Source organism: Salvelinus sp. IW2-2015, unplaced genomic scaffold (genome assembly GCF_002910315.2).
Source record: "Salvelinus sp. IW2-2015 unplaced genomic scaffold, ASM291031v2 Un_scaffold4124, whole genome shotgun sequence".
Lineage (NCBI taxonomy): Eukaryota > Metazoa > Chordata > Actinopteri > Salmoniformes > Salmonidae > Salvelinus > Salvelinus sp. IW2-2015.
This window is the reverse complement of record NW_019945396.1, coordinates 19,371-46,436: the sequence shown is the minus strand read 5'-3', so window position 1 is coordinate 46,436 and position 27,066 is coordinate 19,371. Positions and strand designations below refer to the sequence as shown.

Genomic DNA, 27,066 nt, shown 5'->3' with positions numbered 1-27,066 from the left:
CAGGACAGGACACTGCACAGGCATGATGCAAGCAGGAGAGGAACCCACTGCAGCAGGGCATGATGAAGCAGGACAGGACACTTGCAGCAGGCATGATTGGCAACAGGGAGGACACTGCAACAGGCATGATGGCAAGCCAAGACAGGAGAGACACTGCAACAAGCTGATGCATGAGGAGCAGGACCACTGCAGCAGGGCATGATGCAAGCAGGGACAAGAGAGGACACTGCAGCAAGCATGATGCAAGCAGGACAGGAGAGGACACTGCAGCAGGCATGATTGCATGTCAGGACGAGGACCACTGCAGCAGGCATGATGCAGCAGACAGACACTGCATTCAGCATGATGCCAAGCAGGACAAGAGAGACACTGCACTCAGGCATGATGCAAGCAGGACAGGAGAGGACACTGCAGCAGGCATGATGCAAGCAAGACAGGACACTGCAGCAGGCATGATGCAAGCAGGACAGGAGTGGCATCAGCCAGCAGGATTAGTCAGCTTCGACAGCAGCCCGTCGGTGTCAGGATGGTAACATTCTCAACGCAACAGAATACAGTGTCATCCTACCCTGACAGAGACGTCATACGTTGTATTTACCCTGTATTTTAACTGGGTGACTAATCACCAGGGAACATGTTTAACCTTCTCTTTCACAGCTTTAATTCCATGAACATACCAGCTGTGTTAGGCTATGTGATGGGAAATTCAGTCTGTCCTTTATTGCTGCTGTGTTGTAATCCACCCTGTCAATGGGGACACGTTAACACATTCTACGTGAACCACAGTCTCTCGCCCTGATGCCCAGTAAGTAGGTCCGTGTTAGGGAAACTGTTTATTTAACCTTTATTTTATTTAACACGGAGTCATATTGAGACCCAGGTCTCTTTTTGAAAAAAAATCCTAGACACAATCAGTCAATAGGAAGAAGCTGACCACTGAACGTAGCTAGGCCGAGCCCTAGTTGTGGTAGCTGTGTCCTGGAACCGTTTACAACCACACATGCGAGAACAATACGTCTGTTGTAAGGAGCTTTGGGAAACACCTCTCTGTTGTGACCTCTTCTGGAGATATGGGAGTACGGGGGGGTGGTTCAGATATTTGGCAGAACATTTGATGGAGTGGGAGAATAGTTCTCTGGCTGTACTCTGCTCCCATCGGACACAAACCAAGCTTCGGACTTCCTCCCAAACTCTAAGTCTGTGTTATTTTATCGGCATAAGTAGTTAGCAGCCAAGCAGGGAAAGAGGTCATCTTTGTTTAAGGTGAAATCGTTCCCCTGAATGTCCCGTTGTGGTGCCCCATGGCTTCCTGGGAGAGAGAGAGGCAGAAAGTTGCACTCTGCCAGAGACTTAGTTAGTTAGGTAAGATGGGGAAGTGGCTTGGCATGAAGCAGACTGGTACACGTTGCTACAGATCTGATCTGGTCACGTTGCTACTGATCTGATCTGGTCACGTTGATACAGACTATCTGCCCGTGATACAACTGACCACTTTGCACAATCGATCGGCACGGCGACATGACGATCGTCACCTGCACAGATCGATCGTCACGTTGCAACAGATCTTACCTGGTCACGTGTACAATCGATCACGTGTACAGATCGGATCACGTTCAACTGAGGCGATCTGGGTCACGCGTGCTACAGACTGTCACTAGCTACAGACTGACTGTCACCGTTGGAGACAGATCATCGTCACGTTAACAGATCAGATCTGGTAGTTGCTACAGATCGATGCTGTCACTGAACAGACTGAATTGGTCACGTTGAATCAGACTGACTTCACGTGGCACAGGATACTGATCTGGTCACGTGATACAATCTGATCTGGCACGTGACCGACTATCTGTCACAGTTGACAGAGAAAGTAACTCGTTAATCAGACAGAACTAGTAACGTGTTCATACCACAGAACTGTAACTGTTGTAAACCACAAGACTGAAGTGCACCACAGAGTCGTAACTGTTTTCAACCATCAAACTGTACGTTATGACATCAACTGTACGTTGTGCAACCCAGTCAGACCGAACTGTGCAAACCACAACAGTACCCTGTGTGTTCAAACCAGCAGAGCGGGCTTTAAACTGTTTGCAAGCACAACGTAACGTTGCAACCCCAAGACAATTCCCCCAAACAGTCCATCATGGATGAGCCAGAGATAATCACCCCTCGGTTTACAGACCTATATTCCAAATGAAACATGGGCCCCTGCATCCCTCGTCATCAATGATATGCACCCTTGGGCCTTGCAATCCTCAGGGCCATGCCACGGAAGGCGATCCTGGACAGGTGCTCGGCGGATTAGGGCTGCCAATTGTGAAGAATCAAGAGGCCAGCCACATAGGGAGTCGGAAAAGGAACACATAAGAACCGACGAGAGTGAACCAGCCACCACCCGATCCACACATCCCGTACCGTCTTCGTCTCCGGCTCCGGGGGTCGCTCTCGCCCTTCTCGCGCTGTGGCTGGGGCCGCCTGGGCTTTTTTCCGTTCTCCGCGCTGGGCTCTTCCTGTCTTTGCGGGCCCGCGGCGGGTGTGGCCGGGGGGCTTTCCTGCTGCCCACGGCCCTCGGGGCTCGCTTGTCGGGCGATGAGCGGCGCCTTGGCCCGGTGACTACCGGCCGCCCTTGCGGGCGTCCGGCTCCCGTTGCTCCCCGGGGCTGAGGGTCCCACTCCTCGCTCCCGCCCTCTGCCCGCGGTCTCATCACCCGCGCTCCTGCCCCTTTTGTCTTCTCCGCGCGCCCCTCCAGCCCCGCACATGCCGCTCTCTCCGTCGCCGCGCCCCATCCGCGCCCCCTGCCGGGCGCCTCCCTCCACAACAGTAGCCGCGACACTATTCCTAAACCCGTACCTGAACAGTGCGAACCCGCGAGACGCTGCGTGAGGTGGAACACGGCACCGCCCACGGCGACGCACGCACCACTTCACCACACAGGTCCACGCACCTACAGACACAACACGCCACGCAACTACACCGACACACGACACCGCACAACACCGCACGCATACGCACGCAGACACAACACACGACGCAACGCAACGCCACAAACACCACGCACGGCACGCAACCTGCACGCACGACAGAAGAGGCCATAGTGGAAGATGCCACCGAGAGATGAAGAATGCCCACAGAGATGAGAGTCGCCATCAGAGATTGAGAGATGCCATCATCGAGACTTAGCCAATCCAGACAGCATGAATTAGGCGAAGAAAGGAACAGTGAAGACAGAGTAAATAGAATACAATCATAAGCTTTGGGCGTAAGCCAGCAACGTTAGACAGGAACTCGATCATCTCAGTAAAAAATAGCTGTCGTCTCGCTCTCGCATCTGCCAACTAAATACTCAAACGTCCAGCAATCATTCCTTGAAGACCCATACTTAGCATTATACTGTACCGCGCCGAATAATTACGTCCGAAAGTAACCTGTCTGAGCTCCACTGCACATTACAACGAAAACAGTAAAACAGACCACTATAGACGGATACAAGAACAAACCCTTAGACTGGATTACAGAAGAATCCATCTAAACTGGAGGCACAGTATATAGACCATCTATAACTGGAAGACATAAAGAACCACATAGACTGAGTACAGATACCACCATCCATAACGGGAGTACATACAGACCATTATAGACGGAGACAATAGATACCATCTAATGACGGATGTCACTAATATAACCAGCAGAAACCACATACATAAGACCAACTACTTAGAACTGATGTACAATATAAGACCCTAAGACGATAACAGCATATGAGAGACATATAACGACGATTACCCAGTATAGAGGAGACACTATAAGAGCGGATTACAGTATAAGAGGCCATCTATAGACGGATGACAATATAGCACCATTCTATAGACCGGAGTACAAACTATAGACCATCATTAGACTAGAAACAGGTAGGCAGACCATCTATAGACGATTACAAGATAGCAGACCATCTAGGAACTGGAGGACTAACCACCACTATAGACGATGTACATATAAGGAGACCATCTAAGACGGGCTAAGTAAAACCAGCTAATCAGAACTGATAACAATAAGTAACCACCTCTATAGACGGATGTACAGAAAGACCCATCTATAAAATAGAAAAAACTGGGAGTCAGTAACCAGACCTCTAAGACTGGATGACGTATAAGACCACATTATGACTGAGGTGCAGTATAGTAGAACCACTATTAGAACTGGATGACAGAAAGAAGCGCATCTATAGACTGGAGGTTACAGTAAAGACCATTGATAGACGGATACAGTAATAACCAGCTATAGACTGAGTACAGTATAAGAACATCTATTAGACGGAGTAGCATAAGACCACTATCGGGTTGTGTCGGCGAGGGCCTCGCGCCGTAGACTGGTATATACAATATAACCATCAAAGAACCTGATACAGTAATAGAGAGACCACCCTTATAGACTGGATGTACAGTACAGACCAATTCTATTTATGACTGGAGTACAGTAAGGGTAGACCACCAGACAACGGGATACCAGGTATATAGACCACTAGTCCAGACTGATTGACAGAACCAGCTTGACCACTCAACTTTAGAGCGCGCATCCCAGAGTAGCCATCCACTATAGACGAGGTCCAGATATAGAACCCAGGCATTTTAAAAGACCACTTATAGACGGATTACAGTAATATAGACCACCCCTATAGACGGAGACAAGTATATAACCATTCAAAAACAGGAATACAGTAAAGACGGCGATCGCCATCTATAGACTGGAATGTACATATATAGACCTATCTAGAGAACTGGATGACAGTACAGACCATCTATTAGACTGATACAGTAATAGATCCATTCTATTAGACGAGTAACAGAGAAGACCACTAAGACGATGACAATCGAACCATCAGAAACTGGAGGACATAGATAAGACCAGTTATGAACTGGAGTACGAAACCATCTATTAGAAGAGTCAGTAAGAGCATACTATAACACAGACTACATAGAAGACATCATTAGACGGATACAGTAAAGAGCCATCATAGACTGGAGACATATATAGGACCATACATTAGACGAGTACGTATATAACCCATCTATAAGCTGGATGAACAGTATACTTAGACCAGTTATTAACTGATGCGTTACAGTATAATAGACCATTCTATTTAACTGGAGTACAGTATATAGACCACTTATTAGACTGATTACAGTATATAGACCATCATAGACTGGAGCTACAGTATATAGCACCATCTATAGAACTGGTAGTACACAATAGACCATCTTTAGACGGATGTACAGATTATAGACCATCTATTTAGACTGGAGGTACAGTAACTATAGACCAATCTATTAACTGAGTACAGTATTGAGAAACTAGACGCATTACTATAAGACTTGGATACGTAATTAACCATATAGCTGATGGTACCAGTATATAGACCACTATAGACTGGATACAGTTATAAACCATCTATTAGACTGGAAACAGTTATAGACATTAGACGCAATACCATTTAGACTGGAGTACAGAATAGAACCACATTAACGGATTCAGTATATAGAACCACACATAGAACATGACAGTAATAGACCTCTATAACTGCGAATACAAAATAGAACCATCTAAACGGAGGTAACAGTATATAGACCACATTAAGACTGGAGGTAGCAAGTATAAGACCAGCATTAACGGAGTACAGTATATAGACCATCTATTAGACTGGATATACAGTATATAGACCATCTATTAGACTGATGTATCTCTAACACCTGAGAGTCCAGCCTGTGAGAGTCCAGCCTGTTAGAGAAGAGCAGACATTAGTGTGATAAAATCTAGAGAGGATGTTTTGTCCATGGTGTTATCAGCTGTCTAAATCAAAATGGTATTTGTCACATCCTTGGTAAACAACAGGTGTAGAGGAACAGTGAAATGCTTACAGGTCCTTCCCAACAATGCAGAGAGAAAGAAAATAACATGAGGAATAGCTACATTTTCCCCCAACATCCGACTCCCCATAACTTCAGACACTATCGGTTAGTTAGGGGACTAATTCCCCTCGAACTCAACATTTAAACGGACTGGAAAATAACGGTAAGTTTTGCGACCCTTCTAGCTAGCTGACCACCGATTTACATTCCAATTTATGTAAGTTAAGCTAGCAGTAAGGTGGCCAATAACTGGGGATCGTATCCCGATAATACGGGATGTATTCTTTTTTATTAACCGTTTATCAAAATGCAGATAGTCCTGGTAGCTATTTGGTTAAATATTTAACTAACTATTTAGCAGTGTTTATGGCTTGAGCCTAGAAGCTGTTGAGGGTCCTGTTGCCGCATCGATTTTTCTTGCCATGCGGTAGCAGAGAGAACAGTCTATAACTAGGGTGGATGGAGTCTGACCATTTTTAGGGCCTTCCTCTGACACCGCCTGGTATTGAGGTCCTGGATGGCAGGAAGCTTGGCCCCGGTGATGTACTGGGCCGTTCGCACTACCTTCTAGCGCTTTGCGGTACCAAGTAGTTGCCAGTGGTGATGCAGCCAGTCAAGATGCTCTCAATGATGTTTAAGTTTAAAACGGGTGAGTGATGGTGTGAGGTGCGCACATATCATTCAATATTATCTCCCTTTTACTGCTTAAAATGCAATAAAATAAACACTGACCTAATATTTACATACCAGAGAAGTAAACAAATGGACCAATTTAGCTAGTAGCTTTTTCATAAAGAAAAATAGCCGTGGAGCAACAATCAGCACCAAAGAAATCAGAGCACATGCCGGACACCAAGCTCATTTATCTACAATGTTTGAGCAGGAGACAACATTTTTTAAAGCGGCAATCACGAAGCTGTTGCAGCGGAGCTGAACAAGTCAATTCAAAAGGCTCAATGCATCTTTATCTAAACTGAAAATTGCTGTGAAAGCCCAGGGAGTACCGGTTACAGACTTGGAAATGTCAGCAACTGACATACACGCTCGGGTTACTGAGCTGGAGAAGAGCTGATTACAAGATTACCAAACCATCAAAATCACAGGCCTGCCCGAGAGAGTGGAACTACCGCAGGCTACCACCTCCACTGCTAACCTGTCGATGGAGATCCCGAGGGACAGGGTGCTGCCAGAGTCACCTGAGCTTGACAGGGTCCATCGGACTTTCCAACATAAACCGGCGCAAGACCAAGGGCACTGCTGGTGAGATCAATAGTCCGTGAAGGAGTGTCCTCCTCGCAGAGAAACGCTCGAGCACCAAAGGCATCACATCCGGCTGATATCAAACAACAACAATCCCATGACATCAAGACTGAATTGTACAACATGGGGTTGAGATTCGTGCTGCAATTTCCAGCAAGGCTGAATGTCTTCCGTAACGGAGAGGAGTTCGCATTTAACGCAGCAAAAGACCTGTAAAAGCACGACAATTTAAAAAAAATACTTCCCACACTGTAAGCACAGGAAGGTCGAGGAGTCTTGAATATATAACTGACATTAACATATTCATAGGAATGTAGCCAGGTATGACTTTACTAACGTCAATACGGGAATAGCTTGTTCTTTTTCTAAAATCTTATTAAAACAAACGGTTCCAAATCATGGTCACTGGTCCTGATTTCACTCTGTAATAGTAACTAGGATACTTGTATTTTATTTCAAACAACACCGTTCGAAATTCGACTGAAAAAACGAGGTGGAATTATGCATTATTCCTCATAAACACATAACTTTACTTTGAGCCGATGAACTTCAAGAGGGAAAAATATGAAGCGACGAACTCTGACTTCCCTGGACACATGAACGTTGTCCACATAATGAAATGAACCATGACATTTAAAAACAGAAGAATGAAGAATGATAGGACGTACATGTCATTATTTTCTGGTTTTCGATTGTCTGGGGTCATATTTCTGTTGCTACTGACAACGATTGAAGTGATCCTGCATTGTTGGTTAAAGCGCTTGTAAAGGAAGCATTTCACGATCAGATGTTGTATTCTACCTGTTGTATTCTACCTGTTGTATTCTACCTGTTGTATTCGGTGCATGTGACAAATAACATTTGATTAGATTTTTGTATTTGGTTTAATTTTATTGATATATTTTCTATCTCCTATCCCAGAATGGCTATCTATAATATATATAATATAATAGATATATCTATCTATAATCCCTTTTGGGAGGAGAGCCTTTTAGGTTCAACAATACTTAAAAAAAAAAAAAAAGAAGTGAATTAATGAATCTGGTTTAAAACGTTAAAATAAGACAACTTTTAATCAATTTCCATATTGAAATAAGCTTGGTAGATATAGGAGTGGTTTTGTTTACTCAGGAATTGGATCATAGGGCAGGGGGGAGGAAGGTAGAGCGGGAACAATGGGTATATGAGGGTATTGTGGGAAAATGTTGTCTCCTGTTTACGTTTTGAATATTAATGGCACCAACGTCATCTAAAGTACATGTTGTCAGCATTGCATATTACCAACTTCTTCCTATGTCTTGTCAATTCTCCTTCCTCCTATGTACTACAGGAATGATCATCTTTGACCTATTTAGATTTATGGCCGGTAGACAAAATACTTTTTCAGAATTTAACATATTTTCATGGCATGTGAAGTGTATGGCATGTCACATTTAAAAGGAAACAAATAATACAAGAAATGAAAATGTGACAGTCCTGTTGCAAGAAACTCATTTCACGGGACAAGACATGGAACTAACTAAAAAAGGGATAAAGAAATATATTTAACATCTTACTCACCCAAAGCAAGGGGAGTGACAGTGCAGTTCAAGAATACTATTAAGCACAAAAAATACTATAGCAGGGAAATATCATGTATTAGTTATAGAAGGCATGGTGTGACTGTCAGTAAGTGTTATAGAAGGCATGGTGACAGACAGCCTGTCAGTAAGTGTTATAGAAGGCATGGTGTGGCAGACAGCCTGTCAGTAAGTGTTATAGAAGGCATGGTGACAGACAGCCTGTCAGTAAGTGTTATAGAAGGCATGGTGACAGACAGCCTGTCAGTAAGTGGTTATAGAAGGCATGGTGACAGACAGCCCTGTCAGTAAGTGTTATAGAAGGCATGGTGACAGACAGCCTGTCAGTAAGTGTTATAGAAGGCATGGGTGACAGACAGCCTGTCAGTAAGTGTTATAAGAAGGCATGGTGACAGACAGCCTGTCAGTAAGTGTTATAGAAGGCATGGTGACAGACAGCCTGTCAGTAAGTGTTATAGAAGGCATGGTGACAGACAGCCTGTCAGTAAGTTTTGTTATAGAAGGCATGGTGACAGACAGCCTGTCAGTAAGTGTTATAGAAGGCATGGTGACAGACAGCCTGTCAGTAAGTGTTATAGAAGGCATGGTGACAGACAGCCTGTCAGTAAGTGTTATAGAAGGCATGGTGTGACAGACAGCCTGTCAGTAAGTGTTATAGAAGCATGGTGACAGAACGCCTGTAGTAAGTGTTATAGAAGGCATGGTGACAGACAGCCTGTCAGTAAGTGTTATAGAAGGCATGGTGACAGACAGCCTGTCAGTAAGTGTTATAGAGGCATGGTGACAGACAGCCTGTCAGTAAGTGTTATAGAAGGCATGGTGACAGACAGCCTGTCAGTAAGTTGTTATAGAAGGCATGGTGACAGACAGCCTGTCAGTAAGTGTTATAGAAGCATGGTGGACAGACAGCCTGTCAGTAAGTGTTATAGAAGGCATGGTGGACAGACAGCCTGTCAGTAAGTGTTATAGAAGGCATGGTGACAGACAGCCTGTCAGTAAGTGTTATAGAAGGATGGTGACAGACAGCCTGTCAGTAAGTGTTATAGAAGGCATGGTGCACAGACGGCTGTCAGTAAGTGTTATAGAAGGCATGGTGACAGACAGCCTGTCAGTAAGTGTTATAGAAGGCATGGTGACAGACAGCCTGTCAGTAAGTGTTATAGAAGGCATGGTGACAGACAGCCTGTCAGTAAGTGTTATAGAAGGCATGGTGTGACAGACAGCCTGTCAGTAAGTGTTATAGAAGGCATGGTGGACAGACAGCCTGTCAGTAAGTGTTATTGAAGGCATGGTGACAGACAGCCTGTCAGTAAGTTGTTATAGAAGGCATGGTGACAGACAGCCTGTCAGTAAGTGTTATAGAAAGGCATGGTGGACAGACAGCCTGTCAGTAAGTGTTATAGAAGGCATGGTGACAGACAGCCTGTCAGTAAGTGTTATAGAAGGCATGGTGACAGACAGCCTGTCAGTAAGTGTTATAGAAGGCATGGTGACAGACAGCCTGTCAGCCTTTCCCTAATAACCTGCAGCACAGGAGCCCTAAACGTGTGTGTTTGTGTTTCAGGGTGTCTGGAGGAGAGCTGTTTGACTTCCTGGCTCAGAAGGAGTCTCTGAGCGAAGAGGAAGCTACCCAGTTCATCAAACAGATCCTGAACGGAGTACAGTTCCTCCACGGCAAGAGGATAGCACACTTTGACCTCAAGGTACTCTACATGCTCATGCCGTTTTAGTGATATGGAACGTGTGTGGTGAAGTTGAGCTGTTGGTTGGAAATAGTTCCTCCAAGGATTGTGGTGAGCTGTCATCAGTGTAGTGTGTCACTAAATTAGGGCGGTACTACCACACAGACAGTCGTGAGTCATGACCGCAGTAAGTCTTGAGTCATGACCGCAGTCAGTCGTGAGTCATGACCACAGTCGGTCGTGAGTCATGACCGCAGTCAGTCATGGACGTTGAGTCATGGTAAACTCCTACTGTGAGCTCTGTACATGAATGGGGCTGATGCATTGGTACTACCCACCTCTTTAACAACCATCTGGTACTGGCCTGGTGTTCTATTGTCCCCCTAATCACTCTGACATCAATCTAAACAGTATCTTTTAAAACTCACTGTCAGGCTACATTTTTGGACCTCACTGTGATCGATCAACAGCAGGTTGAAACTGCGCGGAGAACCTGGTCGTTGTGGATCTTGTTTCAAAGCCAAACATAACGAAATGGACAGCGCTTTCTAAGGTGATGATTCATTCAAAGCATTTAAGATGTCGTATGGGTCTTCTGCATAGGCCCAAAAAGCCTGAATTAAAATGATGATTGTGCCGTTATACAATACAGTGCATTCGGAAAGTATTCAGACCCCTTGACTTTTTCCACATTTTGTTACGTTACAGCCCTCTAAAATATATATATTTTTATTTATCCCTCATCAATCTACACACAATACACCATCATGACAAAGCAAAAACGATTCCAAATAAATTGAATTTTTTTTTTCTAAAATAATTGAAGACATTGTTTCGGCAGTGCCATAAGGTAATATTGTAGGTAAACTGAATACAGAATGATATCCGGATGTTTCTTTAGATCTGCCTGGAGTAAATAAGGGATTCATTGTGATGGAGTATATTACATTTATTTATTAGACTTATTATTTTGTTTGTAGATGTTGCCAAGGGGCGCATCACGGCTTGTATGCACGGAGGCCTGAAGGTGCTAAACGTGTTAATGTTCATTAACGGACAATTACCGTGAGACCGGCAGTTACGGACAATTACCGTGAGAACGGCAGTCATTTACATGACAATTATCGTGAGACCGGCAGTCATTTACATGACAATTATCGTGAGACCGGCAGTTACGGACAATTACCGTGAGAACGGCAGTCATTTACATGACAATTATCGTGAGACCGGAGTTACGGACAATTACCGTGAGAACGGCAGTCATTTACATGACAATTATCGTGAGACCGGCAGTCACGGACAATTACCGTGAGAACGGCAGTCATTTACATGACAATTACCGTGAGACCGCAGTCACGGACAATTACCGTGAGACGGCAGTTACGGACAATTACCGTGAGAACGGCAGTCACGGACAATTACCGTGAGACCGGCAGTCACGGACAATTACCGTGAGAACGGCAGTCACGGACAATTACCGTGAGACCGGCAGTCACGGACAATTACCGTGAGACCGGCAGTCACGGACAATTACCGTAGCAGACAGACAGACATTCTCCCTGTGCTCTCTGACCCATAGCAGACAGACAGACATTCTCCCTGTGCTCTCTGACCCATAGCAGACAGACAGACATTCTCCCTGTGCTCCCTGACCCATAGCAGACAGACAGACATTCTCCCTGTGCTCTCTGACCCATAGCAGACAGACAGACAAATCTCCCTGTGCTCTCTGACCCATAGCAGACAGACAGACATTCTCCCTGTGCTCTCTGACCCATAGCAGACAGACAGACATTCTCCCTGTGCTCTCTGACCCGTAGCAGACAGACAGACATCCTCCCTGTGCTCTCTGACCCATAGCAGACAGACAGACATTTCCCCTGTGCTCTCTGACCCGTAGCAGACAGACAGACATCCTCCCTGTGCTCTCTGACCCATAGCAGACAGACAGACATTCTCCCTGTGCTCTCTGACCCATAGCAGACAGACAGACATTCTCCCTGTGCTCTCTGACCCATAGCAGACAGACAGACATTCTCCCTGTGCTCTCTGACCCGTAGCAGACAGACAGACATCCTCCCTGTGCTCTCTGACCCATAGCAGACAGACAGACATTCTCCCTGTGCTCTCTGACCCATAGCAGACAGACAGACATTCTCCCTGTGCTCTCTGACCCATAGCAGACAGACAGACATTCTCCCTGTGCTCTCTGACCCATAGCAGACAGACAGACATCCTCCCTGTGCTCTCTGACCCATAGCAGACAGACAGACATCCTCCTGTGCTCTCTGACCTGTAGCAGACAGACAGACATTCTCCCTGTGCTCTCTGACCCATAGCAGACAGACAGACATCCTCCTGTGCTCTCTGACCCGTAGCAGACAGACAGACATCCTCCCTGTGCTTCTGACCCGTAGCAGACAGACAGACATCCTCCTGTGCTCTCTGACCTGTAGCAGACAGACAGACATTCTCCTGTGCTCTCTGACCCGTAGCAGACAGACAGACATCCTCCCTGTGCTCTCTGACCCATAGCAGACAGACAGACATCCTCCCTGTGCTCTCTGACCTGTAGCAGACAGACAGACATTCTCCCTGTGCTCTCTGACCCATAGCAGACAGACAGACATCCCCCTGTGCTCTCTGACCCGTAGCAGACAGACAGACATCCTCCCTGTGCTCTCTGACCTGTAGCAGACAGACAGACATCCTCAACAGACGGTATTTTGTATTAGTAACATGGCTAACTTAGCTAGCTAACATACATTTTGAGAAAACTAGTTATATCAAGTGGCTAGCTAGCTACCGTTACCAACGTTTGGTGGTCAATGAGATAGCACCAGCTAACCATCTGAGCTAGCAAACAATGTAACAAAAGTATAATTTAGATTTGAAAAATACTCCAACAGGCTGTGAATTTCAGGAATCACCGTAGCAACTACCCCAAGTTCACGGTTATTTAGCTTTTTAAATATTTTTGCTACGTTTGATGAAAACTGTCCGTTTTGCCATAGCTCTCATTGGCTTTCACGAGTTTGAAACAAAAGCCTGTCAAAGGTGTCGGACTCGACGACAGTTGATATCCATTGGAGAGCTGCGATTGGTTGCCCAAATTTCTGGGGCAGGGCTTAGCGAAGGGTCAACTATAATCAGTCTTTGAACTCACTGTACCTCAGTTCACAATATAATGTTCTTCCTTTTAATGCGGACGCTAAGATGGACATTATAATCAGGTAACTCAAAACACATCTCATGTTGCACCTAATGTAGCACCTAATGTTCTGGTGACCCTGTTTATCAACAGGGGCTCTGTTCTGGTGACCCTGTTTATCAACAGGGGCTCTGTTCTGGTGACCCTGTTTATCAACAGGGGCTCTGTTCTGGTGACCCTGTTTATCAACAGGGGCTCTGTTCTGGTGACCCTGTTTATCAACAGGGGCTCTGTTCTGGTGACCCTGTTTATCAACAGGGGCTCTGTAGCACCTAATGTTCTGGTGACCCTGTTTATCAACAGGGGCTCTGTTCTGGTGACCCTGTTTATCAACAGGGGCTCTGTTCTGGTGACCCTGTTTATCAACAGGGGCTCTGTTCTGGTGACCCTGTTTATCAACAGGGGCTCTGTTCTGGTGACCCTGTTTATCAACAGGGGCTCTGTAGCACCTAATGTTCTGGTGACCCTGTTTATCAACAGGGGCTCTGTTCTGGTGACCCTGTTTATCAACAGGGGCTCTGTTCTGGTGACCCTGTTTATCAACAGGGGCTTGTTCTGGTTACCCTGTTTTCAACAGGGGCTCTGTAGCACTAATGTTCTGGTGACCCTGTTTATCAACAGGGGCTCTGTTCTGGTGACCCTGTTTATCAACAGGGGCTCTGTTCTGGTGACCCTGTTTATCAACAGGGGCTCTGTTCTGGTGACCCTGTTTATCATCAGGGGCTCTGTTCTGGGTACCCTGTTTTATCAACAGGGGCTCTGTAGCACCTAATGTTCTGGTGACCCTGTTTATCAACAGGGGCTCTGTTCTGGTGACCCTGTTTATCAAAGGGGTCTGTTCTGGTGACCCTGTTTATCAACAGGGGCTCTGTTCTGGTGACCCTGTTTATCAACAGGGGCTCTGTTCTGGTGACCCTGTTTATCAACAGGGGCTCTGTAGCACCTAATGTTCTGGTGACCCTGTTTATCAACAGGGGCTCTGTTCTGGTGACCCTGTTTATCAACAGGGGCTCTGTTCTGGTGACCCTGTTTATCAACAGGGGCTCTGTTCTGGTGACCCTGTTTATCAACAGGGGCTCTGTAGCACCTTGTTCTGGTGACCCTGTTTATCAACAGGGGCTCTGTTCTGGTGACCCTGTTTATCAACAGGGGCTCTGTTCTGGTGACCCTGTTTATCAACAGGGGCTCTGTAGCACCTAATGTTCTGGTGACCCTGTTTATCAACAGGGGCTCTGTAGCACCTAATGTTCTTGTTTTCAGCCTGAGAACATCATGCTGTTGGATAAGAACGTCGATCTACCACGCATCAAGATCATAGACTTTGGTCTGGCTCTAAAAGATGGACCAGGTCGGACGGACTTTAAAAAGTCTTCGGACACCTGAATTTGTGGGTAAGTATTTCAAGGCATTGAGGAGGACTCCATGTTTATGTATACCAGGCTTCATCTACATTTTATTTACTGATATTTAACAATAGACTATGTTGGAGAGAATGTGTAGTGGTGTGACATTGTGTAGAGCTGTAGTGTTGTGCCATTGTGTAGTGGAGAGACTGTAGTGTGTTGTGATAATGTGTATGTATTGTGTAGTGGAGAGACTGTAGTGTGTTGTGATAATGTGTATGTATTGTGTAGTGGAGAGACTGTAGTGTGTTGTGATAATGTGTATGCATTGTGTAGTGGAGAGACTGTAGTGTGTTGTGATAATGTGTATGTATGTGATAATGTGTATGTATTGTGTAGTGGAGAGACTGTAGTGTGTTGTGAATATGTGTATGTATTGTGTAGTGGAGAGACTGTAGTGTGTTGTGATAATGTGTATGTATTGTGTAGTGGAGAGACTGTAGTGTGTTGTGATAATGTGTATGTATTGTGTAGTGGAGAGACTGTAGTGTGTTGTGATAATGTGTATGTATTGTGATAATGTGTATGTGTTGTGTAGTGGAGAGACTGTAGTGTGTTGTGATAATGTGTACATATTGTGTAGTGGAGAGACTGTAGTGTGTTGTGATAATGTGTATGTATTGTGATAATGTGTATGTGTTGTGTAGTGGAGAGACTGTAGTGTGTTGTGATAATGTGTACATATTGTGTAGTGGAGAGACTGTAGTGTGTTGTGATAATGTGTATGTATTGTGATAATGTAGTATGTATTGTATAGTGGAGAGACTGTAGTGTGTTGTGATAATGTGTATGTATTGTGATAATGTAGTGTTTGTGATAATGTGTATGTATTGTGATAATGTAGTGTTGTGATATGTGTATTTCCAGCTCCAGAAGTCGTCAACTATGAGCCTCTGGGTTTAGAAGCAGACATGTGGTAAGAGCTGATAACTACCTCATTGGTTTAATTTATACAACATGCTTTCACAGATGCACAATAGATACACACACATAGAGACTTACCTAGGCAAATCATCTAAGAACACATTCTTATTTACAATGACGGCCTAGGAACAGTGGGTTAACTGCCTTGTTCAGGGAGAACGACAGATTGTACCTTGTCAGCTCGGGGATTCAATCTTGCAACCTTTCGGTTACTAGTCCAACGCTCTAACCACTAGGCTACGCTGCCACCTCCACACTCTAACCACTAGGCTAACGCTGCACCTCTACACTCTAACCACTGCAGGCTACCTGTCGCCCCACTGTGAGACACACAGACACACATAGATACACACATAGATACACACACACACACACACACACACACACACACACACACACACACACACACACACACACTACCAGTCAAAAGTTTGGACACACCTACTCATTTAAGGGGATTTCTTTTTTTTTACTATTTTGTAGAATAATAGTGAAGACATCAAAACGATGAAATAACACATATGGAATCATTGTAGTAACCAAAAATGTGTTAAAACAAGTCAAATATATTTGAGATTATTTCAAAGTAGCCACCCTGTGCCATGATGACAGCTTTGCACACTTGGCATTCTCTCAACCAGCTTTCAACTGGAATGCTTTCCAACAGTCTTGAAGGAGTATGCTGAACACTTGTTGGCTGCTTTTCCTTCCCTCTGCGGTCCAACTCATCCCAAACCATCTCAATTGGGTTGAGGTCGGGTGATTGTGGAGACCAGGTCATCTGATGCAGCAGTCCATCACTCTCCTTCTTGGTCAAATAGCTCTTACACAGCCTGGAGGTGTGTTGGGTCATTGTCCTGTTGAAAAACAAATGATAGTCCCACTAAGCCCAAACCAGATGGAATGGTGTATCGCTGGAGAATGCTGTGGTAGCCATGCTGGTTAAGTGTGCCTTGAACTCTAAACAAATCACCCCCCACACTATCACACCTCCTCCTCCATGCTTCACGGTGGGAACCACACATGCAGAGATCATCCGTTCACACTACTCTGCATCTCACAAAGACACGGCGGTTGGAACAAAAAATCTCAAAGTTGACTCATCAGACCAAACGGGCAGATTTCCACCGGTCTAATGTGTCCATAGCTCGTGTTTCTTGGCCCAAGCAAGTCTCTTCTTCTTATTGGTGTCCTTTAGTAGGGGTTTCTTTGCAGCAATTTGACCATGAAGACCTGATTCACGCAGTCTCCTCTGAACAGTTGATGTGTCTGTTACTTTGAACTCTGTGAAGCATTTATTTGGGCTGCAATTTCTGAGTCTGGTAACTCTAATGAACTTATCCTCTGCAGCAGAGGTAACTCTGGGCCTTCCTTTCCTGTGGCGGTCCTCATGAGAGCCAGTTTCATCACAGCACTTGATGGTTTTGACGACTGCACTCAAAGTAATGATGGACTGTCGTTTCTATTTGCTTATTTGAGCTGTTCTTGCAATAACATGGACTTGTTTCTTAACCAAATAGGACTATCTTCTGTATACCACCCCTAACTTGTCACAACACAACTGATTGGCTCAAATTAGAAGGAAAGAAATTCCACAAATTAACTTTTAACAAGGCACACCTGTTAATTGAAATGCATTCCAGGTGACTAACTCATGAAACTGGTTGACAGAATGCCAAGAGTGTGCGAAGCTGTCATCAAGGCAAAGGGTGGCTACTTTGAAGAATCTCAAATATAACATATATTTAGATTTGTTTAACACTTTTTTGGATACTACATGATTCCATATGTTTTATTTCATAAGTTTGAATGTTTTCACTATTATTCTACAATGTACAAAAAAAATTGTACAAATAAAGAAAAATCCTTTTGACTGGTATTGTAGATACACACACACAGATGCACATAGAGACACACACAGATACACACATAGCTAGATACACACACAGATAGATACACACAGATAGATACAGATACATAGATATACACTCATAGATAGATACACACAGATAGATACACACAGATAGATACACACATAGATACACACACAGATAAATACATAGATATACACACATAGATACACACAGATAGATAAACACACAGATAGATACACACATAGATACACACACAGATAGATACAGTACATAGATATACACTCATAGATAGATACACACATAGATAGACACACAGATAGATACAGTACATAGATATACACTCATAGATAGATACACACATAGATAGACACACACATAGATATACACACAGATAGATACATAGATATACACTCACAGATACACACAGACACCGTGTGTTCCATCCGCCAACCTCACTACAGATACAACACCAGTACCGTTGACGGGCTGTGAATCATTTCAGCAGATGAACCATGTGTTCTCCTCTTCTGTCCCAGGAGCATCGGAGTCATCACCTACATACTGTAAGTAGAAACGGTGAAAACCTCTTCAGAAATACATGTATTGATCTGACAGTTTGGACGGTGTCTGTAATGACTCTTTGTTTTCAGGTTGAGTGGAGCATCGCCGTTCCTTGGTGACTCAAAGCAGGAGACTCTGGGGAACATCTCAGCCGTAGCCTACGAGTTTGATGACGAGTTGTTCAGCAGGACCAGTGAGCTGGCCAAAAGCTTTATACGACAACTACTGGAGAAAGACACCAGGTTAGCGGTTAGAGTCAGTTCTCACCTGGAGGCAGGCTGGAGGCCAGAGGTCAGATGAGAATGAAGACCAGTATGTAGAGTTCTGAGCTAGCCAGCTGCAGAGGAGAGAACTGAACCTGAGAGTGTCAGTGCTGATGCGATTCATCAAAATGTAGGTTCTTTTTCCGTTTTTAAACAACTAATTGACCGACTTCGGTAAAATTATTTGAATTCCATTTTCTTCAGGGTTTTCCTGTGAGCTCAATGAGCACATTGTGTAGTTTCTCTGGAGATGAATCAGATCAAGCCCAGACTGTGTGATGTAGTAGGGAGTTGTAGTTTCCAACAGGCCAATAATTCTACATAGTTTAAGTGCAGAAAACGTAGTAATTAACTACAATGACCATAATCCATTGCGCGCCTCCTTGTCCGGTCTGTGTGTTTCTTTTAGTGTGGGGCAGACACACAAAAAATGCACGAGATAGAGGGCAGTTCTTTCCACAAGTTATCTTAACCTGAAAATACATCATCCAAGTCATTGATAGTTGCTATTCAGCAGTCATAAAAGCCTTATTTACTTTGAAGAACTACTAAAACAGTGATGTTGTCAGACAGCAGCTCTACAGATAAATAAAACTAATGTAATAAACAACTGACATATTAACGTGAATAAATGATGGTTAATAAATGATCGGCAGTAATGGACAGTCACGACCATCATGGGACTATGATGAATTGTTTTATTCTGTGTTGTAACAGCGTTCAACCCACATAATGCATAGCGCATTTCATTATTTAAAAAAAAATCTACACCGAAAACAAGATTATTTTTTTATAATCAAACCGAAACGACCTCAAAAAGCACTGATTGCTCAGCGCTAGTGTGTGTTACTTAACATCAATCGATCACATTTATTTATAAAGCCCTTTTTACATCAGTGATGTCACAACGTGCTGTACAGAAGCCCAGCCTAAAACCCCAAACAGCAAGCAATGCAGGTGTAGAAGCACGGTGGCTAGGAAAAACTCCCTAGAAAGGCCAGAACCTAGGAAGAAACCTTGAGAGGAACCAGGCTATGAGGGGTGGCCAGTCCTCTTCTGGCTGTGCCGGGTGGTGATTATAACAGAACATGGATGACCAGCAGGGTCAAATAATAATCACAGTGGTTGTAGAGGGTCAGCACCTCAGGAGTAAATGTCAATTGGCTTTTTATACCCAAGCGTTCAGAGTTAGAGAGAGAGAGTCAAAACCAGCAGGTCCGGGACAAGGTAGCACGTCCAGTGAACAGGTCAGGGTTCAATAGCCACAGGCAGAACAGTTGAAACTGGAGCAGCAGCACGGCCAGGTGGACTGGGGACAGCAAGGAGTCATCAGGCCAGGTGGTCCTGAGGCATGGTCCTAGGGCTCAGGTCCTCCGGGTGGGGAGGGAGAGAATTAAAGGGAGCATACTTAATAAGGATCTACTTCTGTTTTTCCAATTTTCGCCCAAAATGACATACCAAAATCTAACTGCCTGTAGCTCAGGACTAGCATCCCTCCAGTATTCATCTTTCTTTGTTAATTGATTAGTCACTGGACTTGTTTCCTTGAGGGACAGAGACACAACATCCAGCTGGGAAAGGAACCTACAGTACATGCATACCCCAGAGGTTGTCAGTGTCGAGGCAGGATGGGACTTGTTCACTTGCCAACCATCTGTTTTCATAGAGCGACAACACTTCTTTATGTGTGTGTGTGTGCGCGCGCGCGTCCCCTCGCTAAGCTAACAAACCTTTATTGTTGTTCTCTGCCTTTCAGAAAACGGTTGACAATCCATGGTGCTCTGAAACATCCCTGGATACAGGTAATGACACAGTTTGTTATATTTGTTGAGCACTTTGAAGCTCGACTATAACGTTCTGTTCTGCTGAGATTGAAATGTTGACGCCCTAACTGACTTTTCCCCCTCATATTGTTTTCGGTGGCTATACACAGTCAGAGATGCAGGAGTCATTTGATTATTAAGAACTTCAACGACTGTTATACAGTTAGATATCTTGCTTTCGTAAATTCACTCTGGCGATCTACTCCGATTTCAGAGGACTGCTGAATTTACGAAAGCGCAACACCTGCTGAATATGACCGGTGTCAGTAAATGTAGGCAAAAAGAAAAGGCCTAACCAGCTCTGCTACGGCCGGTAAAACGTAAAAACCGTAATAGTTAGTCAAGAACGCTCTGGATAACGTGTAAACAGCCTAACTAGCCTAGCCAGCTCTGCTACGGCCGGTAAAACGTACAAACCTTAATAGTTAGTCAAGAACGCTCTGGATAACATGTAAACAGCCTAACTAGCCTAACCAGCTCTGCTACGGCCAGTAAAATGGTAAGAGTGAGCTGTTCTCTCATTTGTGTCTGGAAGTAGCTAGCTAGCAAGCTAGCCAAATTTAGCCAGTTATCTTGGGTGCTTGGTTGGGATAAGCATGCATTGGCAGGCAAGCTGCAGAAGGAAGAGTAGGCCACAATTCCCCATTGTTTATCAGTGCAATTTTGACGGCCATCTAGCTGAAAAAGTTTGAGAGGGTTTATCTAATGTTCCTTCGTTAGATTTTAGCTCATCTTGCTCTGGCTAGCATTAGTTGTTGGTCTTGTTGATGTGCATAACTGAGGGAGAGAGAGGCTACCTTTTCATGGTTGTTCGATCAATAGGACTGTAAAGTTCCCAAATGGAAGAGAACTTAATATCACTGGACAGTTTTATCTCCATCTCTTCATTCAAAGACACGATCATGGACACTCTCCTAGCCCCCGTCCCCATGTCATTGTAAATAAGAATTTGTCCTTAAAACTGACTTGCCTAGTTAAATAAAGGTTAAATAAATAAAATAAAACATGTTTTATTAATCATTAGCCCTTCTTTGAAGGCGTAGAAGGCCCATTCTTCCCCACTGTGTTTGGGTTTGTACAATTTTTTTCACCACTATGTTGTTCTGAAATATTAACACAGAAATACTGGACATGTTGAACTCTTATCATGGTGGTGAATTTGTACTCACATTATTCTGGTCTTGTCCCCGTCTCGGTTTGCTCCGGTCTTGAATCGGACACAACGCTGTTGCTTAGCATAGATCACCTAGGTATAGGACCCTGTCTTTAACCGTGTGTGTTGTCTCCCTGCAGCCATTGGACTCCAGACAGGCCCTGGTCAAGAGACAGTCTGTAGTCAACCTGGAGAACTTCAGGAGACAATACGCCCGACGCAGATGGAAGGTAAAAACAGACCTTACACGGCAATAGGAGTGTATGGAAAGAAACCTTTGGGGGAATGAATTTATGGACTTGGTTGCTCTCCTAATCACAACTGTGTGTCTGCCTCAGGGCCTACATTCCCCCCAGCCTGGTTTGTGTAGATGGAGCCTCTTATCACTCTAAACTCTTCCCCCCTACAGCTTTCCTTCAGAATTGTGTCTCTCTGTAACCATTTAACTCGTATGATGAAGAAAGGTCATCCCAAGCTGGCAGCCCAGGACGAGGTACGTACAACAGGAGCTCACAGTGTAGTCCACATGGGGGCTGGTGGCGCCTTAATCAGGGAGGACAGGCTCGTGGTAATGAGTGGAATGGAGTCAAATCAAACATGGTTTCCATTTGCTCTGTTCCAGCCATTATTATGAGCCGTCCTCCCCTCAGCAGCCTCCACTGCTGTAGTCTACGTTTAGATTGTAGTCATCTTATCCAGAGTCCTTCATCAGGCGCTCTTATCCCGAGTCAACATGTTTTTCTACATTAGTTATCACTGGTACCAGCAGGTCTATGGGTTAACTAGATCAGATCTACATTAGTTATCACTGGTACCAGCAGGTCTATGGTGAACTAGATCAATCTACATAGTTATCACTGGTACAGCAGGTCTACGGAGATTAACCGACGATCAGATCTACATTATTATCACTGTACCAGAAGGTCTATGGGTTAACAGATAGATCTACATTGTTATCACTGGTACAGCAGGTCTATGGGTTAACTAGATCAGATCATTAGTTATCACTGGTACAGCAGGTCTATGCAGGTTAACTAGATCAGATCTAACCATTAGTTATCACTGGGTACAGCAGGTTCATGGTAACTAGATCAGATCTACATTAGTTATCACTGGTACCAGCAGGTCTATGGGTTAACTAGATCAGATCTATAGCAGGTCAGGGTTAACTGTCAATGATTACATTAGTGTATCACTGTAAGCATTATGGGTTATTAGACAATCTTACAGCAGGTTATGGTAACTAGATCAGATCTACAGCGGTTAGTAATCTTATCGGGTTAACTAGATCAGATCTACATTAGTTATCACTGGTACCAGCAGTGCTATGGGTTAACTAGATCAGATCTACCAGAGTCTATGGGTTAACTAGATCAATCTACATTAGTTATCATGGGTACAGCAGGTCTATGGGTTAACTAGATCAGATCTACCAGCAGGTCTATGGGTTAACTAGCATTCAGATCTACGGTTTACTAGTAGATTATAGTCTATCTCGCTACCAGCAGGTCTATGTGTTAACTAGAGTCAATCTCAGCAGGTCATGGGTTAACTCGATCAGATCTAACATAGTTATCACTGTACCGCAGTCAGGTCATGATCTCATGCAGTCTACGTAACTAGATTTCATAATCCCATACCATCTAGTTATCGATCCTGTACCAGCATGGTCTATGGCGTAACTAGCATCAGATCTACAGCAGGCTCGTTGGGTTAACCTAGTCAGATCCTACATTAGTATCTGCCAGCGCTATGTGGTAACTAGATCAGGTATTCTACATTGTTATCAGCTGGGTACAGCAGGTCTTATTGGGTTAGACTAAATCAGATCTACAGCAGTCTAATGGTTAGCTATCACGAGTTACCAGACGGTCTATGGTTAACTAGATCAGATCTTACATCCTTCATTATCCCCTTCTCACTTCACAACCCAGCTCATACGGATATATGGAGACTAACCGAGACATCAGATTCTACTGTAGTCTATCCACGCGTACCAGCCAGCGCTCCCAATAATGGCTAACTAATCAGATCTTAAACACAGAGCCTCTGAAGTAAACCCTATCATATATGTAACCTTCAAGCTTCTCTACAGCTTCTACTAGTATAATCTTACCCAGCAGGTCATATGTCAACTAGATCAGAATCTACGGGACCTTAGGATCGGAATACACATTAGTTATCACTCCACCAGCAGAACAATTCAACCCAACTACCCACTTACACACTCTTACGATCATAGCAAAGCAGCTATGGGTTTAACACATCAGATCTACATACGGTTATGATCCTACACTAATCAGATCTACAACAGGTCTATGAGTTATACTAGATCAGTCCTACAACAGGTCTTATGGTTACTAGATTCAAGATCATACATTAGTTCATCACTGTACAGCAGTGATGGGCAAACTAGATCAGATCTACAGCCAGCTCTATCGGCCTAATAGATCAATTACCAGCAAGTTAATGGGCTAAACTGTCCATCCTAAGCAGTCTATGGGTCACTAGATCAGATCTACATTAGGTTCATACACTTCATTTTGGGCTCTACACTAGATCAATCTACACAAGCTCTATGCTAACCTATGATAAGATCTCACAGTCCTGCTACTGGGCTAACTAGATCAGATCTAACAGCATTCTAACTAATCTTCAACTATGGGCTAACTAGACCAGATATACGCAGTTTCAGGGCACTAGATCCAGATCTTACAAGACAGCAGGTCGACTGGGCTTAACTAGATCATTTAGAAGCAGGTCTTATGGGTACTAGTCAGATCCATACCAAGCAAGGTGCTATCGGCTACTAGATCAGATCTACAGCAGGTCTATGGGTTAACTAGATCAGATCTACAGCAGGTCTATGGGTTAACTAGATCAGATCTACAGCAGGTCTATGGGCTAACTAGATCAGACCTACAGCAGGTCTATGGGCTAACTAGATCAGATCTACAGCAGGTCTAACTAGATCAGATCTACAGCAGGTCATGGGACTGGCAGCATGACTCTATTACAGTATATGTTGTTAGCAGTATACAGTAGGCAACAGTACAGTCCCTGTGAAAGGTGTTATAAATATGCCGCCTGGGTACTATCACGGTGGTGGCATGCTTCTGCTTTCCACAGACATGTTAGTTCTCAAACTAAAATAAGTAACACTTAACTCAGTTGATGGTTTTACACTGTACATTCAGTTGTTTTGGGAACAGAAGTGTGACATCGTTCTCTGAATGCTAAAGAAACCATTTGAGGCATGTTGTTGAGCGGTAAGGGTTGTTTCTGGCTCGGGTTAAGGTCTGCAGCTCGGGTTAAGGTTTGCAACTCGGGTTAAGGTCTGTTGTTTCATCATACTTCCAGAGGGACTGTGAGAGCGACCAGGAGACGGAGATGATCATGAAGAAAAGACCCAGAACCAGGAAGAGAAGCAACACTTCCTGAAACCTGCCTGTCTTTTCTAATTTGTTGAATGTGTGTCTGTAGCACACATGATTGGTCCGAAAGCAGCTCACAGAGACTACTTCAAAAACTGCTGTCCATACAATGTCTTTTATATGTTGCACAGCATTCTGGGGCAATAGATGAAACGCGTTGATAGTGTTTCCTATGGAGTATTTTCAGTGCCAACAGAAATGTTATTTTAATCCCTGCCTTCTGTAAAGCTATCTAGATTGTAGGAATGTACATGTACAATTGACAGGTTAGGACAGGGTACAGGTTAGGATAGGACAGGGTACAGGTTAGGATAGGGTACAGGTTACGGTTACAGGTTAGGATAGGGTACAGGTTAGGATAGGGTACAGGTTACGGTTACAGGTTAGGATAGGGTACAGGTTAGGATAGGGTACAGGTTATGGTTACAGGTTAGGATAGGGTACAGGTTAGGATAGGACAGAATGAGGAAGTTAGTCACTTATGAGGACAACAGCAGAATGAGGAAGTTAGTCACTTATGAGGACAACAGCAGAATGAGGAAGTTGTTCACTTATGAGGACAACAGCAGAATGAGGAAGTTGTTAACATTATGAGGACAACAGCAGAATAGGAAGTTAGCCACTTATGAGGACAACAGCAGAATAAGGACAACAGCAGAATGAGGAAGTTAGTCACTCATGAGGACAACAGCAGAATGAGGAAGTTAGTCACTTATGAGGACAACAGCAGAATGAGGAAGTTAGTCACTTATGAGTACAAGCAGAATGAGGAAGTTGGTTATTTAAGACAATTGGATAACAACATTAAATTATATGTGAGCTGTCCTCTTTCCTCCACTGTAACCCTAACCTGTACCCTAAATCTAACCTGTACCCAGTACCCTAACCTGTACCCTTCCTACACTCTAACCCTAACCTAACATGTACCCTGAATCTAACCTGTCCACTGTAACCCTAACCTGTACCCAAATCTAATACCTAATCTAACCTGTACCCTAAATCTAACCTGTACCCTAAATCTAACCTGTCCTATAATCTAACCTGTACCTCTAAATCTAACTTGTAACCCTAACCTGTACCCTAAATCTAACCTGTACCCTAAATCTAACCTGTACCCTAACCGCACCCCAACATATACCCTACACCTGTCCACTGTAACCCTAACCTGTACCCTATCCCAACCTGTACCATAACCTGTACCTATCCTAACCTGTAACATAACCTGTATCCTATCCTAACCTGTACCCTATCCCAACCTGTAACCATAACCTGTATCCTATCCTAACCTGTACCCTATCCTAACTGTAACCATAACCTGTACCTATCTAACCTGTACCCTGTCCTATCCTAACTGTACCCTATCCTAACCTGTACCCCTGTCCTAACCTGTAACCATAACTGTATCCTATCCTAACCTGTAACCATACCTGTATCCTATCCTAACCTGTACCCTATCCTAACTGTCCCATTAACCTGTAACCATAACCTGTCCTACTAACCTGTACCCTCCCCCTGTATCCTATCCCAACCTGTACCCTCTCTAACCTGTACCCTATCCTATCCTAACCTGTAACCATAACCTGTTAACCTATCCTAACCTGTATCCTATCCTAACCTGTACCCTATCCTAACCTGTAACCATACCTGTATCCTATCCTACCTGTACCCTATCCTAACCTGTAACCATAACCTGTATCCTATCCTAACCTGTACCCTATCCTAACCTGTAACCATAACCTGTACCCTATCCTAACCTGTACCCTGTCCTACTCCTAACCTGTACCCTCAATCCTAACCTGTACCCTATCCTAACCTGTAACCTAACCTGTACCTATCCACCTGTACCTATCTACCTGTAACCCGTAACCTGTACCCTATCCTATGTACCCTATCCTAACCTGTAACCTGTAAACCTGTACCCTATCCCTAACCTGTACCTGTCTACCTAACCTGTACCTGTCCTAACTGTCAATTGTACATGTAACATTTCCTGAC

The 27,066-nt window shown here is 44.2% G+C and overlaps 1 protein-coding gene and 2 long non-coding RNA genes across 4 annotated transcripts in view; 2 read left to right on the top strand and 1 right to left on the bottom strand.

Annotated features, from left to right (window-relative positions):
• The window catches only part of dapk2b (death-associated protein kinase 2b), a 36,267-nt gene extending 10,653 nt beyond the window's left edge, over window positions 1-25,614 (top strand). Inside the window, 10 exon segments of the mRNA XM_070441499.1 lie at window positions 10,308-10,446; window positions 14,897-15,009; window positions 15,011-15,027; window positions 15,907-15,955; window positions 18,374-18,400; window positions 18,488-18,640; window positions 20,418-20,463; window positions 21,778-21,867; window positions 22,047-22,130; window positions 24,998-25,614. Of these exon segments, the coding sequence (XP_070297600.1) occupies window positions 10,308-10,446; window positions 14,897-15,009; window positions 15,011-15,027; window positions 15,907-15,955; window positions 18,374-18,400; window positions 18,488-18,640; window positions 20,418-20,463; window positions 21,778-21,867; window positions 22,047-22,130; window positions 24,998-25,078 (799 nt within the window). The 3' untranslated portion in view covers window positions 25,079-25,614.
• On the top strand, window positions 22,137-24,991 carry LOC139026209 (uncharacterized). The gene is made up of 3 exons (XR_011477962.1): window positions 22,137-22,458; window positions 22,763-22,795; window positions 24,467-24,991. It is a non-coding gene; the product is annotated as an uncharacterized lncRNA (long non-coding RNA).
• Window positions 25,615-25,750: 136 nt separating the features above from the next.
• Window positions 25,751-27,066, bottom strand: part of LOC112076907 (uncharacterized) — a 17,402-nt gene continuing 16,086 nt past the window's right edge. The window contains exons 3-6 of one of the 2 annotated variants that reach the window (XR_011477960.1): window positions 26,623-26,651; window positions 26,132-26,187; window positions 26,060-26,100; window positions 25,751-25,939 (exon numbers count right to left, since the gene is read on the bottom strand). This is a non-coding gene — a long non-coding RNA (uncharacterized lncRNA). Of the gene's footprint in view, window positions 25,966-26,049; window positions 26,101-26,131; window positions 26,188-26,622; window positions 26,652-27,066 lie in introns of both variants that reach the window. The other variant, XR_011477961.1, reaches the window with a different exon arrangement.